At 46.2% G+C, this 16,468-nt stretch overlaps 1 protein-coding gene across 1 annotated transcript in view; it reads right to left on the bottom strand.

Annotated features, from left to right (window-relative positions):
• LOC120933472 (mucin-3B-like) overlaps window positions 1-16,468 on the bottom strand; it is a 69,865-nt gene that overhangs the window by 16,464 nt on the left and 36,933 nt on the right. Inside the window, exon 5 of the mRNA XM_040346700.1 lies at window positions 5,343-5,464. Within this exon, the coding sequence (XP_040202634.1) occupies window positions 5,343-5,464 (122 nt within the window). The remainder of the gene's footprint in view (window positions 1-5,342; window positions 5,465-16,468) is intronic.

Here is a 16,468-nt window from a genome sequence, read left to right as displayed (position 1 = left end):
GCATCAAAAAAGGATTGGTGGAAATAAATAAAAATATGAATACAAATAAAAAAGTCTCTGTGTGACAAATAACCACAAGTGTTGTAAAAACAGTAGGTGCAATAAGTCCTATCGCAAAGCAGCTGATTTTCAAAAATCTTATACTCTTCATAAACACTTGTTCCTATGGCGATATCAGCAGGCAGGTAATTTAAATCCAAAAAGATATAGGATGGCCGCTTACCAGAACTTTGTACCCTCAAGGGGTTATTGGGCACTCAGAGGGCTGTAATTCCGTGGATCCCAGGAAGTACTCCAATGCTGTGTGTCAGCTCCCTTCTTGGACCTTCAGGATTGGAAGATATGCCGTTCCGTGTGCTCAAACAAATTCTTTGTGCTCAAACAATGAGTGGGATTAGAAAGAGAGGATAAAGGACTTCATGGTGCAGTAGGTTTAATAAAGGATTTTATTTTCTTCAGTATGACACTGACAGATGGTAAAACATATTCACCCTGCACACACGGATCCTCATGAATCAAAAGATAGGATGTCAGCGTGTGTAACAGCTGATGGCTGCGATGCAATCCGAACAGCTGATGAGCGTAGTGACGTCAAATGCTAGGCTCCGCCCGACGCGGTGTTTCGTCCAAACGCCTCCTTTCCCCGCTGAAGCCCGTTTGGACGAAAGGCCGCGTCGGGCGGAGCCTAGCATTTGACGTCACTACGCTCAAGAGTATAAGATTTTTGAAAATCAGCTGCTTTGCGATAGGACTTGTTGCACCTACTGTTTTTACAACACTTGTGGTTATCTGTCACACAGAGACTTTTTTTATTTGTATTCATATTTTTATTTATTTCCACCAATCCTTTTTTGATGCATTCCATTCACTATGCACATTGGTCAACTATGGCTTTGATGCTATGATAGTAGCACACTTGTATTTTTTGCTTTTATACCTCTCTGGACCCTGCGGCACATAGTGGCTGTGATGCCCGGTGCTGCCAATGTACACCACAATACACAGCCTCGGAGTGAGTAGCCATTGTAACGCTTTCAATATCAAGTGTTAATTGGTCAGCATATCCACGTGGTCGTGCTGACCAATGAGAAGTGCATCTGAGGCTTCTTTTTCCTCTAAATGCTAAAAGGGTGGTGACCCAGGTACAAAGAGTCAAGCTGGAGGGGCTCCGAATGGAAAACACAACGCAGCATGTGCACAAATCAAAATGTATTGATACAAAAATTTTAATTTATCAAAAAGGAGAATTCAAACCTTCACCACACCATATTAAAAAACATTCATAACAACATTGTCAGGACATCCCACTCGAAATTGAACCCGAGCGGAATGCAAGTCTGGAATTGAAAAATCCAGAATACCTCCCTCCGACACAGGGACTGGAACGCATCCCCCCCAGTCTGGACACCCTGACTTTTTTAATAACTTGGACCCACATAGCTGTTTTGTCCCCATTGTGACACCTGTTGAAATGTTTGGCCACATTGGTAGTCAAAAAAAGTAAAACTTCAAAAACTCATGCCTCTTACTAAATACTTTGGAATGTCTACTTTCCAAAAGGGGTAACTTGGGGGGGGGGGGGTATTTGTACTGTTCTGACATGTTAGGGCCATGAGTACATCAGGTGTGATCAATTTTCAATAATTGCTATGCAGAGTGGACACGGACACAGCCCACTCTACTCTATGGGGCAATCAGATGGAAACGGACCGCCTGTTTGTTTCCAGTCAATGCCATCCAACCTGAGCCACCAGATGAATGAGGAATAGGGCCACCATAAGTCTGTTTTTGGTGAATAGGGTCGAAACGGATGGCGGTGGGAGTCAGCAGTGCCGTTGCATAGAACAGACCGGAGGGTCCGCTCAGGTCCACTTGAAAAACTGACAGGTGGACCTGATCAGACAGCCCGTGTGAAAGGGTTCTATAATTTTCACACAGACCAAATAATATACATTGATATGGGTTATTTTTATCAAAGCAATGCAGAAATTAAAGTACTTGTCAGTCAAAGTCTGAAAGCTGAAAATTGGCCTGGGCAGGAAGGGGGGAATAAGAGCCCAGTAAGCAAGTGGTTAAAGGGTATGTATTGTAAACCCCAACATTGAACTTCTATTATTTGCTTTCTTTTGGCCTGTTAAATATAACATTTAAAGTGTTTTGTTACATCTGCTTGATAACTTTAAAATACCTGTTGATCCTTCCAGTAATTTAGTGAGCTGATAACTTCATGTGCTCCTTGTCTGTGCTGAATTACTATTGTTCCCAGCTCTATTTTAGGACTTGAGAACCCCAGAACCCCACCTTTCTATGTTATGGAACATAAAGGGGTGGTGTCTGTTGTCTTGTTTCTGTTGTCCTGATACAGTAATGTGAGTGAGCATTGTTACTCTAGCAAAGGAAGTCTGTTACTGGCAGAATCAGGTAAAACAAAGGGAAATAGCTCAAAAAAGAAAAGTAATGTGGCCTCCACATCTAAGGACTGGCAAGCCATAATATACTTGTAGCGCTACCCCCGAAGGAGCCGCTGATTGTTTTGGGATTGGTGTATTAAGTTACCCTGCAGTGTGTCTAGGGGTGATAGTAGTGAGCCAAAACTGTGAGCGAATGTCCAGTCATCAAATGGATTTTCTTGAATGCTTTATTCCAAGGCCCAACACGGCCAACATCAACATGAGGCAGGATAGGAAAGGTTGATGAAGCATAAGAAGAACGGAAGTATCAGGCCTTAGATATGAAGAGAGCAATCCTGCTGTCAGTAACAGTGAAATCAGTTCGTCGCCACTCCAGCCAGAGTGGTAAAAGTGCCCCCGGACAGACCTCCGCCACAAGCCTGGCAGCCGAGGTGTCACTTGTAGATCGCTGGGAGGAAACAGGCCTCTGCCACAGGCTTAGAAACTTAATGAGCGATGGTTGGATTGAGCGAATCCTCCCAGTAAATTCAGTTAGGCCCCGTAAACACGACCGGATCTATCTGCTGGGATTTATCCGCGGATCAGTTCCAGCGGACAGATCCGGTCGCGTGTAGGCCCGAGCGGACATTTCCCAGCGGATAAAAATCCAGCCGACGGATTTCCAGCGGATAAAAATTTCTTTGCATGCTAAGAAATCTATCCGCTGGAATCCTGTCCCTCGGACTTATCCGGTCGTCTGTACAGACTCACCGGATAAGTCCGCCCGATCCCCATCCCTCGCATGCGTCGTAATGATTCGACGCATGTGTGGAAGTATTTACCTTCCAGGGTCACGCACGTCGCCGCGTCATCGTCGCGGCGATGGCGCGGCCATGTCACCGCGGATGTTTTCCGTGGGGATTTTGATCTGATGGTGTGTACAGCCATCAGATCAAAATCCGCCAGCGGACATATCCGATGGAAACGGTCCGGCGGACCGTTTTCATCGGATATCCGCTCGTCTGTACGAGGCCTAAGAGTCACCGGTAGACAGCTGCACTGTACCTGTCAGTATCACGGTAACCAGACTCCCGGTGGTTTGTTCAGAACTCCTGGATAACCTCTCTCTGGGTTCCCCCTGAGCCGATCCCCCACCGTGCAGCCTTCAGCCTAGGAGTTTCCTAGTAAAGTTCAGAACCCAGCAAGCCGCTGGGGCCCCTTTCAACATGAGGATGGAGCTCCGCATGGTGCGCAACTCCGGCCAGGTAGGCCATGGTGGCGGGGTCCATGGATGCGCACACCCTAAAGGTGGATGCTGCACCTGGAACTCAAACCCCGCGAGAAAATCAACGGCGTCTGCCACAGATATACCCCTCCCCAGCATGCCCAGCGAGGGAAGAACTCCTCTAATTGGCTGCTGGGGAAAAGTGGCTCTGCCAGAACCTCTTTAGCGCCAACTGTCGCCCAGGGGTGGGATCGCACCCCTGGAACGCAGACTGACCCATAGGACAGTTCTGGAATGACAGCAGCCCAAATTTAACAAATCGTGAATGGGAGCAAAAATTAACTCTCCCATTCCCCACTAACTTTAGTGTAGTGCCCGTACTGAATACTATATACCGGTTTCAGCGGATAGATCCCCTGGTGTGTACAACCCAGCGGATATTTATCCACGGATTTTCTTCGGGCCGATGGATTTCCAGCGGATCAAAATTTCTTAGCATGCTAAGAAATCTATCCGCTGGAATCCAGTCCAGCGGATTGATCCGATGGTCTGTACAGACTCACCGGATCAATCCGTCCGATTCCATCCCTCGCATGCGTCGTAATGATTCGACGCATGCGTAGAAGTCCTTATATTACAGCGTCGCGCACGTCGCCGCGTCATCATCGTCGACGTGCGCCTTTACCTGCATATGAACTTGGGACGCCTGCCTTTACCTGCATATGAACTTTAATGACATCCCAGTCTTAGTCTGTAGCGTTCAATATTGAGTTGGCCCTCCCTTTGTAGCTATAACCGCTTCAAATCTTCAGGGAAGGATGTCCACAAGGGTTAGGAGTGTCTATGGGAATGTTTGACCATTCTTCCAAAAGAGCATTTGTGAGGTCAGGCACTGATGTTGGACGAGAAGGCCTGGCTTGCAGTCTCTGCTCTAATTTATCCCAAAGGTGTTCTAATGGGTTGAGATTAGGACTGTGCAGTCCAGTCAAGTTCCTCCACCCCACTCGCTCATCCATGTCTTTATGGACCTTGCTTTGTGCACTGGTCCAAATCATTTGTTGGAGGGGGGATTATGGTGTAGGGTTGTTTTTCAGGGGTTTGGTTTGGTCCATTAGTTCCAGTGAAGGGAACTCTTAAGACCTCAGAATACCAAGACATTTTGGACAATTTCATGCTCCCAACTTTGTGGGAACAGTTTGGGGATGGCCCCTTCCTGTTTCAACATGACTGCACACCAGTGTACAAAGCAAGGTCCATAAAGAGATGGATGAGCGAGTTTGGGGTGAAGGAACTTGACTGGCCTGCACAAAGTCCTGACCTCAACCGGATAGAATAGAGCAGAGAATGCAAGCAAACCTTCTCGTCCAACATCTGTGGCTGACCTCACAAATGCACTTCTGGAAGAATGATCCAACATTCCCATAGACACACTCCTAAACCTTGTGGACATCCTTCCCAGAATGGTTGAAGCTGTTATAGCTGCAAAGGGTGGGACAACTCAATATTGAACCCTACGGACTAAGATTGAGCTAACATTAAAATTCATGTGCGTGCAAAGGCAGGCTCCCCAATACTTTTGACAAGTAATGTATAATATTTTTTTTTCTTTTTGGCTTAGATACACTTTAAAAATCCAATTATATTTGGTCATGCTTATGTGCTCACTATCTATTCAATGTGGTTTCTAAAGATAAGTTCTCTTTAAGTGCAGGCTGTAATCCACTTACATTACGCTTGAAGTCCTTTTCAAACTCCTTATATTCCTCAGATGTGTAATCTTTCAGATTTTCATCAAATTCCATGTTGGTGAATCTCAGGTCTACATTTAAAGACGCAGTGGTGCCATTATCTACAATGATATAAATGTTGGTTTTGTTAAAGAAGAACTCCAGGCCAAAAAGAACAACCACTTTTCAAGCACAAATACAATGACTTTTATCAATCAGCAATAAGCGTCTTTCCTAGCTCTTGTTTCTGTCAGTCTTCCTAAACCGGTTAACGGCCGGCTCCTGCACATATACTTCAGCAGAATGGCATGGCTGGGCAGAGTAACATATATTTCCGTTGCTTTAAAATTCCCGCCATGCGAGCGCGTGCCGCCGGCGGTGAGCTCCATGACTGTGCCCGCAGGATGTTCACTGGTGTCCCACGATCGGCTCACAGAGCTGCAGAACGGGGAGAGGCAAGTGTAAACAAGCATCTCCACGTTCTGCCTAATGACACTGGCCCATATTCTCTGTAAATGTCCGCAGGCGGCGCGTAAGGCATTTACACTCCGCCGCCCCAAACTACAGGAGCAAGTGCTGTATTCCCCAAACACTTGCTCCGTAGTTTGGGGCGGCGGAGTGTAAATGGCCCGGCGTAGCCACGCGTATCTTCAAGGGGGCGGCTTCTATTCAAATTAAGCGCGCCCCCGATTCTAAGTAACTGCACATGCGCCGGGCTTAAAAAAGCCCAGTGCGCATGCTCCAGTTCTCGGCGGAAAACGTCAATGACGCCGACGTGTGCGTCATTGACGTAAAGTCGTATTCAAGAACGACTTAGGGAAACGACGTAGCCGACGGAAAAACACGACGCGGACCCGACGCTATCCGTAACATGGCCTACGTGGGACATGCGGAAACTTACTCCTCATATAGCAGGAGTAAGTTTCCGCTTACGCAAACGACGTTAGCGACGGGTACGCGACGCGAAATCATTCGGGAATCGGCGTAGCAGGCTCATTTGCATAAACAAATGAGACCTTCACGTAAACGCCATCTAGCGGCGGGCGGCGTAATTACATTTAAGATCCGACAGTGTAAGTGACTTACAGATGGCGGATCTTAAGTGTATCTATGCGAAAATGGTTGTAAGAATCAGTCGCATAGATACACGGGCCAAAAAAGAGAGATACGATGGAGTATCCTGAGATACTCCATCGTAACTTCTCTCAGAATATGGCCCACTGTCACTGATCGTCTGTTCCCTATCATCGGGAGCAGCGATCAGTGATGTGTCACTCGCAGCCACGCCCCCTAATAGTTAGAATCACTCTCTAGGACACGCTTAACCCTTCACTGCCAGTGTAATTTTCACAATAATCAGTGCATTTTTATAGCTGTAAAAATGACAATGGTCCCAAAAATGTGTCAAAAGTGTCCGATGTGTCCTCCATAAAGTAGCAGTCACGATAAAAATAGCAGATTGCTGCCATTACTAGTAAAAAAAAAAATAATAATAATAAAAATGCCATAAAACTATCCCCTATTTTGTAGACGCTATGGGCCAGATTCACAGAAGAGATACGCCGGAGTATCTGCCGATACTCCGGCGTATTTTCAAATTTGCTGCGTCGTATCTTAATTTGTGATTCACAAACAAGATACGACGGCTTTTGGCTAAGATCCGACAGGCTTACGGCTTCGTACGCCTTCGGATCTTAGGCTGCAATACTTCGGCCGCCGCTGGGTGGAGTTCGCGTCGTTTTCCAGCGTCGGGTATGCAAATGAGCTTTTACGGCGATCCATGAAGGTTTTGCCGTTCGTTACGTCGTCGCTATTAATTTTTTCCCGTCGCAAAGTTAAGCATGCTTTTACATGGCTTAAAGTGGAGTTCCACCCATAAATATAACATTGCATCAGTAGTTTTAAAAAAATGTCATTAGTCCTTTACGAATTTTTTTTTTTTTTTTTAGATGCCTTCAAAGTGTTGTTGCTAGGCAGAATAGTTAATCTTCCCACTTCCTGCACCTAGGTGCTTAATGCTTTCTAACCTACACCGCACAGACTCCTGGGAATGTAGTGGGTGTAACTTTCCAGGAGTCTGTGCACTCCCCAGTCTCAAAGAATCATGTGACTTGGACAGCACAGGTGCTGAAACCTGATCTGACACTGCTTGTGCAGCACTGAGCATGTGTGAGGTCTGCAAGGCTGAAATCCAGGAAGTCATACAGTCTGGCTTCATGATGCCCACACTTAAGATGGCCCCAGTCAATTTCTATTTTATAAAGTGTCTAAATGCTGTAACAACCTAACAAAACGGACCTTAGTTTACAGACTAACTTTACTAGAATACATTAAGCTTGTGTATTACAGGGGTATTTATATTTAAAAAGTGAAATTGTGGCCGGAACTCCGCTTTAACTTTAGACGAGCCATGTTAAAGTATGGCCGTCGTTCCCGCGTCGAATTTCAAATTTTTTTTTCTTGCGTAAGACGTCCGGGAATACGAAAGTACGTTACACACCTCGCCGTTCAAAAAAATGATGTCACTTCGCGCAAAGCACTGCGGGAATTTCAAAACGGAGCATGCGCAGTACGTCCGGCGCGGGAGCGTGCCTAATTTAAATGGTACACGCCCCATTTGAATTAGGCGGGCTTGCGCCGGACGCCTTTACGTTACACCGCCGTAAGTTTACAGGCAAGTGCTTTGTGAATCAAGCACTTACGCTGAAAACTTGCGGCGGTGTAACGTAAACGGGATACGTTACGCCGCGGCGCAGGTACCTGAATCTGGCCCTATAACTTTTGCGCAAACCAATCAATATACACTTATTTTGATTTTTTACCAACAATATGTAGAAGAATACGTATCGGCCTAAACTGAGGAAAAATTTTGTTTTTTTATAGATATTTTTGGGGATATTTATTATAGCAAAAAGTAAACAAAATTAAATTATTTTAACAATTGTCGCTCTATTTTTGTTTACAGTGCAAAAACTAAAAACCGCAGAGGGGATCAAATACCACCAAAATAAAGCTCTATTTGTGGGGAAAAAAGGACATCAATTTTGTTTGGGTACAACGTCACACAACCGAACAATTGCCAGTTAAAGCGACGCAGTGCCGAATCGCAAAAAAAGTCCTCTGGTCTTTGGCCAGCCAAATGGTCCGGGGCTTAATTGGTTAAAGAGTAATTATATTTTCATGGGGAATAAATATTGGATGAAAAAAAAATTGAAAGTACATATACAATTGTGACATAATTGACACATGGTGTATAGAGCGCCCCCAGAAATGCTTTTTTGCTGCTTGTGTGATTGGCTCACTTATTTTCCAAGAAGTCTGCACAAAGATACAAGTCACATTTTGGGCATTCCCTAAAAAGTCAATCCCATTCACATTGCTTTGCACATGGACACAGACAAACAACTATTTCTTCTACATAACTAAAGGTAGGAATCTGCAACAAAGGGGCAGATTCAGGTACCGCTGCGCACTTCTTACGGAGGCGCAGCGTCCCGTTTTTGCCCTGCGCCCCCGCAAATTATTTGCGCTACGCTTTATTCACGAAGCAGTAGCCACGTAAATTGCGTGGGCGCTCCTCAAAAATGCCCGGCGTAAGGGCGCGTAATTTAAATGATCCCGTAGGGGGCGTGGATCATTTAAATTAGGCGCGTTCCCGCGCCGAACGTAGTGCGCATGCTCCGTTGGGAAACTTTCCCGACGTGCATTGCGGCAAATGACGTCGCAAGGACGTCATTTGCTTCAAAGTGAACGTGAATGGCGCTGCACGTCGAATGAGCTTAACGCAAACGACGTTAAATTTCAAATTCGCGACGCGGGAACGACGGGTATACGTAGTATTGGCTGCCCCTGCTAATAGCAGGGGCAGCCTTACGCAAAAACCGACGTACGCAAACAACGTAAACTGCGCACGCAGGGCTCGCGTAGGGTTGTGAATCGGCGTTAGTATGCAATTTGCATACTATACGCTGACCAGAACGGGAACGCCACCTAGCGGCCTGCGTAAGAATGCAGCCTAAGATAAGACGGCATAAGGAGCCTTATGCCAGTCATTTCTTATGCCGCATACACACCATCACTTTATGTGATGAAAAAAAAACGACATTTTCTGTGAAGTAAAAAATGAAGTTTTTGAAACTTCAATTTTCAAAGACGAAGTTGCCTACACACCATCGTTTTTCTCACAATGTTCTAGCAAAGCGAGGTTACGTTCTCACCACTTTTTCCATTGACGCTCGCTTCATAACTAGCTTCTGGGCATGCGCGGGTGAAAAAACGTCGTTTTAAACAACGTTTTTTGCTACACACGGTCAATTTCTGTGAAGTAAAAGTTGACGTTTTGAAAAACGACACATAAAATTGAAGCATGCTTCAATTTTTTTTGGTCGTTTTTTAGAAGACATAAAACGAAGTTTTCCCCCAAACACGGTCAATTAAAGTGACGTTTTTAAAAACTTCATTTTTTTTCATCACATAAAGTGATGGTGTGTACGGGGCATTAGGCTGCAGTCGGCGTAATGAGGTTCCTGAATCAGGAGCATTCGTAACGCCGGCGCAAGTAAGCAATTGCACTGCGTAACTATGGTTACGCAGACGCAATTGCTACCTGAATCTGGGCCAAAGTTTGTAAAAATCCTTGCAATGTACATTGAATGTTTTTTTTTTCCTCAACAAAAGTGGAGTTAATCTTTAGGCTATACAGCTGTCTTATAGGGGCCATACGTGGAACAATTTAATAACCAATTGAACTGCTGATCAATTTACTGTCCAGGAGAAAAATATGATCAGAAAATCAAAAAAGATTGTTCAAGGGGCCACACACTTAAAGGAACACTAAAGGTTCGTTTTTTATTAGATCAATTGATTGCTGTAAGCTAGAGCACTTAAATATCACTTACCTTGTTTTTCCTTTTGACCTCCAAAATACAGTAATCCAGGTTTGAAAATGCCATTTCCTGTCTCTCCTCTTCTTGCTTTCCACCAGCATCTGAGCTGTTTTGCATGGTGAAAAGCAGAATGTGCTCACCCCCTCCCTATGACTACAGCCCTGCGTGAAGATGCTCTCGTATCCCTCACAGGCATGGAGGCTAAGCCTAATGGGAACTGTAGTTCCTATTAGACCGTGATGTAGCAAGAATGAATGCGCACCGCAAACCAGGAAGTCAGTGAGAATAATGATTCAGGAGTGCTGGAGGGGAATAAAACAGCTCCATTTCAACAGGTATCAAACTAGTTATAATGCAAAACATTACTTTTTACTTTATCAGCTACTGTCAGACTTTAATTTAAGAGGAAAATATTTTTGTCTTTACAACCCCTTTAATGATCATAATAATCTGGCTACTTTCCAATGATCAGAGTTTCCCGCCAAGACCAAGCAGAATAATTTCCCTGAAATCAATTGATTTTGCTCAAAATTAATCGATGGCAAAGTACAAACTCTATTTAGAAAAAATGTCTCAAGCATTCACACAGCCATCCCAATTAATCCTTATATTTTGCCGAGTAGGTTTATTTCCTATGATCATCAGCTCCATCTAGTGGCAATAATGTGGTATTTTCCTGACTGAGGAACTTCAGAAAAATACCATTTTATGGGCACTTGTTAGAGCTGATGATCATAGGTAATAGGTAATAAACATATTTACAATGCTTCTATATCCAGGATATAATGGGTGTTTTTTGGGTGGAATTTGGGTGGGACTTTTGGATGTTAACCCCCTCTCATTCGTTCTAAACTACTGCCATAGTGCTGATCTATAAGGATATAAATGCCTCCTGCATGTATCCTTACCTGTCAAATGTCTCCCCTCTGTCTGGTATAAGAACTGAAAAACTGCAGATTCTGTGGGTGGATCTGTTGTCTGGAGCTAGGTGGGTGGAGTCGTGATGTCAGTAGACTCCCCGCCCTCCTCTACACTCCCCTTGTCAACATGCATTTTTTCCTATGTATTCCTTACACTAAATTCTGCTATGATCACTAACAACCAGTCCAAATCCAGAAAAGTAACCACATAACTTCAGAAAAGGAGTGGGGGGTGGTAATTAAAAAAATAATGCCTGTCTCCAGTCTAGTGCATGAGATATGTAAATAACCTGTCACTCACAGGACTAAGTTTTCCTGACGCATTCATGGCAGCACACACTGGGTTGTGACTCCGCCCCCACAACCTGACAGGATTGGTTAGCTATAAATTTGAAGGGGAGACGCCCTGCACCATTCTCTTTTTTTATCCTCACCTGACAGATTGGACGAACAAGCAAGAAGCATGCCTCCTACCGCAGATCGCCCCAGCAGGTTCAGCCTCTCCTGTTTGGAAGTCCCTCCTGTACAGTCTATAAATGAGCTTTATGGTGGGAACCCCCGTTCTGGTGGTCTCATGGGCTCTGGAATTATACTGGTATCTGTAGCAAGCTTTAAAGAAGCTTCAAATCTCGCAGTGGTCCCCACTTTCGCTCTGTCTTTCCTTCCAGTGCAGTGTGTGCTTCCACAAAGGTATTTGTATCATTACATTTGCCACCTAAGGTTAGTCCGTTTTGTACCTTTGCCTGCCTGTTGTTTTTTTCTCAGCTCTGCTGAGCCCTGTGGTTCCTCTGACACCCCATACTCTCGGGGTCACCGCCGCGTACCCCTCAGCGCTCTGCGCATGCATGCAGCTCAGTGATGATGCCGCCGGTCTCCTCTGCCCTCTTCCAAATGGCGGCGCCGTTTAAAAAAAAAAAAAAAAGGAAACAGTCCTATCGCTCTGTAGTTCTTGCTGCAGTCCTGCTGCTCTGCTCTACTCAGAGTGAAGATTGCACCAGGTGTGTGCAGGCTCGTCCCAGTTCAGCCTGGGCCAATTGATTACACAAAAAAAATAAAAAAAAATAGGAACAAATAGGATAGAAGATATAATACATTTATATATTAATTTATAACATATTATAGGAGAAAGTATATCCATAATTAAACAATTAATATAATCCAAAAAATAAAATAAGGATAGATATATGTATATAAATCATTATATTTAATAAATAGAAATGTTGGGGGGGGGGGACATATTGTAATGTTTTCCCTTCTCTCTTTTTTCCCACCTTTCCGGGCTGTCTCCCTGCTATCCTCATGGGGGCCACTGCCCTCGCAGACCACCATCAGCTGACCAGGTATAGAGGCCGTCCAGAAGGTGGTAAGTAGAGAAGAGACAAAAAAGAGAGCTTGGCCACTGACGCTACAGTTTTGGTAGCCCTATCTGGTCAAAAGACGCAAGTTTACGGCACAGAGGGAGATTCTAGCCATGCTTCCGGCAGAAGGCGCAAGAAGTCACTCAAGGTTACCCTCTTGCTTTCTTCAATCAAGGCATAGCCGCTCGCGTCACAGCCACTCCCGTCATAGTCGGTTCCACCGCAGACGATTACCTTCATCCCAGATGGAGCTATCTTACCCGCACCACAGCAAATGTTTGCCAAATATGCGGGGCGCCAGCCTTGCCAGGGGAATTGGCCTGCCGCTCATGCTTCATTGAAGTAACCAAGGATTCGGAGGCCAGAGTATATACTGAGCTCCTAGGAGAATCGCACAGGGATCAATTGTGGGCGATCCTTCCCCAAGCACATCGCCCAGCACCCGGCCGTTACGCCAGGCTGCAAAAACCCTCTCTAAGAATGAGGAGTGTGAGCAGGCGTCGGACTGTCTCTTCTTTAGTTGAACCATTTGCCCATTCAGTCGAGGAAGCGATCGGCTGGGAAGGGGTTATGGCAGAACCTCTGAAGGTTCAGAAATATTTCCTGGTGCTGAAAAGGGGGTCCTGAATCATTTCCCTTCATCAAAGAGCTGGAAAACCTCATAAAGGATGAGTGGGGGAGATCGCATAAGCGGCCCAGTATGAGCAACAAGTTTGCAGATTGTACCCCTTGTGGGAGTTTAGGATCAATTCTTTGATCAATGCAACTACGGTCGATTCATCTTTAATGCGACTCGCTAGAGACGTTTCTCTACCGATTGAAGATGCAGTTACCATCCGGGACGTTCTTGATCGTGAAATCAATATAGACCTGAAGGAAGCCTGCTCCACGACAGGAGACGCTAGTAGGCCGGCTATCACCACGGCGGCAGTAGCTAAAACTATCGCTGCATGGGCGGCTAACGTTGAGAATTCCATTCTAGAAGGAGCCGACCAGGGGAAGATATTCTCCTCCCTGCAGGGAAATTAAGTTGGCTTACGGCTCCTGAGGGGGCGACTTCATGACTGGGAAGAGCCTTATGGCTGAGACCCTGGATAGCGGAGACAGCATCAAAATCTACTGGTGCAAAACCCCATATGGCGGCTCAAGTGTATTTGGCACAAAGATGGACTTGGCCATCTCCAAGGTTACCGGGGGAAAATCCGGGCTGATTCCCTCCGATAGGAGACCAGAGCCCCAGAAGGGCCCCGCTTACAGACGCGATCTTCCTGTCAAGTACAGGGATGCTAGATCCTACCGTCCCGGCAAGAAATTTAGGAGGGACTGGAAGACTCGACCCTCCTTCATGTATTTACAGTAAGCCAAGGCTATCACAGCCGGGGAACAGCAGAAGTCCTTTTTGAGGGTCCGTCTGCCCACCCAGCTCAGGTGGGCACCAGACTCAAGAGATTCGCTCGGATATGGGCAACTCGTATAACAGATTCATGGACACTATCCTCTATCAAGACCGGTCACAATTGGAAATTCATGGGCACATTGCCAGGGAACACATTCCAACCTACCAAGTACCTCCGCACCAGAAAGGGAGGAGGTTTTATTCCCCTTTATTTCTGGTACAAAAAAAAACAGGGGATCTACGTCCAGTCCTGGACCTAAAGAGGTTCAACAGACGATCAAAATAGAGGCCCTCAGATTGGAAAAGCCTTCAGTCCATTTTGTTGACAGTGGACGTGGGAGACTGGATGCTATCTCCTAGATTTTTCGGACGTTTACCTTCACGTCCCGATCATCCCGCCTTCCAGAGGTCCCTTCGGTTCTCAATCTATCAATCTCATTTCCAATTTTGGTGCCCCCCATTCGGCATCGCCTCAGCACCCAGAGCATTCAGCAAGTCAGGGTGTTCCTAGGGGCAGAATAATATACCAGGTTGTACCGGGTGCAACTCCCTCAAGAGAGGCTGAAGCCCTTACTCCAGAAGGTACAGAATCTGCTATCATCCAGACGTCTACTGTCAGAGCCTGCCTCAGTACCCGGGGGTCCATGTCAGCATCCATACCTTTGATACAGTGGCCCCTGTGACACATGCAAGTCTTACAGAACTCCTTTCTCAGGCAGTAGAATGGAACGTCAATACTCCAAACCATTCACATCCCGAACTGGGTAAAGCAATTAGTATGGTGGTGGACACACCCGTCCAACCTCAGGGAGTCCATTCCAATAGTTCCCCCAAGTCCAGAAGTAGTAACATCGGACGCCAGCCAGGGGGGATGGGGTCCACACTATCTAGACCAAGTAGCCCAAGGACAGTGGCACTTTCGGGCTCAGGGCATAGTGTCAAATATTTTAGAGCTCAAAGCAGCCTTTCAGGCTCTCCTGGCCGTTGCGCCTCTTCTAGAGGGGAAGAGTGTCCTGATCAGGATGGACAACAAGTAGCGGTGTCATGTATCCAGATACAGGGGGGCATCAGGAGTCGCACGCTTCAAGAGGAAGTTTGCCCATATTGGAAAGGGCACAAGTGCACCTGTTAGATCTATGGGCAGTGTACGTCCCGGCAACACAGAATTCGTTGGCCAACTACCTAAGCCGAGAGACACTTTCAAACAACGAATGGTCCCTGAACCAACAGGTATTCTCCATTCTTACGAAAACTTGTGGAATACCAGAAGTCGACCTAGCGGCCACGCCAAAGAACTCCAAGTGTCAGAGGTTCCTGTCCAGAGCCCACTTTCCATCAGCCGCAGGGACAAACTGCCTAGCTCTTCCATGGAGCTTCGAGCTGGGGTACATTTTTCTTCCAACTTCTCGGATTACAAGATTCCTGTCCCGACTTCGGAGGTCCTCAGCCACGGTTAATACCGTTCCGACCGAGGAGGCCATGGTTTACGACCCTGCTACAACTAGGTACGCGGCCTCCAATACATCTTCCAGTAACCTGGGATCTCATACATCAGAGGCAATTCTTCCATCCAGCCCAGAGAAGCTGCATTTGCCAGCTTGGAAGTTGAGAGGGCTAGGTTAAGGGAACTAGGATACTCTCAGGAGGTAACATCAACCTTATTACAAGCTCTAAGGAGCTCCACTGATGTCACCTATACTAGGATCTGGGAGAGGTTCGTGTCGTCGCAGCAAAGAGATTGGAATCCCATCTCAAATTCTTGAATTTCTTCAGTCAGGGCTTAACAAGGGCCCGGGCCCGGGTACCCTGAAGGTGCAAGTATCCGCCCTTTCAGCCATGACGGGTACTAGATGGGCTCTTCATCATCCGGTCACTCTGTTCCTCAGGGCCTGCGTAAGATCAGACCACCTAGGAGGCCAGCCTTTCTAACAGGGGATCTCTGTGTAGTACTCTAGGCCCTGTCCAATCCACCCTTTTCTCCATTCAACTTAGTCTCACCGTGGAACCTAGCTCTGAAGATGGCTTCCCGTATTGCGATCACCTCAGCTAAGAGGATGTCGGAGATACAAGCACTTATGGCTACGGAACCCCTATTTAGTGTTCTCCCCTGACAGAGTGGTTCTGAAGCCCTCAGACCATTTTTATCCAAGGGTAACTTCCTCCTTTCATTATAACCAGGACATCGTCCTTCCATCTTTTACTAATGAGAGGGGCGAGTCCCATGCCTAGGATGTCAAACCTACCATCTCCAGTTACTTCACAGCTACATCTCAGGAAGACGGATTCTGTCTTAATTATCCCACACGGGAGCAGACGAGGTCAGCCAGCTACCTCCCGTACCATTACCTCTTGGTTGTTAGTGCTATCGTGGAGACCTATTCCATCCAGCAACTTACGACTCCTAAAGAGCATTAGGGCTCATTCGACAGGGGCAGTGGCCACTTCTTGGGCAGCATATTGCAGGATTTCACCGGAAACCATAGGCAGAGCAGCAACTTGGTCTTCCCAACACATCTTCATTTCTCACTAGAGTGGATTCTGCTCTCCTGGCTACCGTCGACTTTGG

This window comes from Rana temporaria, chromosome 3 (assembly GCF_905171775.1).
Source record: "Rana temporaria chromosome 3, aRanTem1.1, whole genome shotgun sequence".
Taxonomy (NCBI): Eukaryota; Metazoa; Chordata; class Amphibia; order Anura; family Ranidae; genus Rana; species Rana temporaria.
This window is presented reverse-complemented; position numbering and strand designations above follow the sequence as displayed.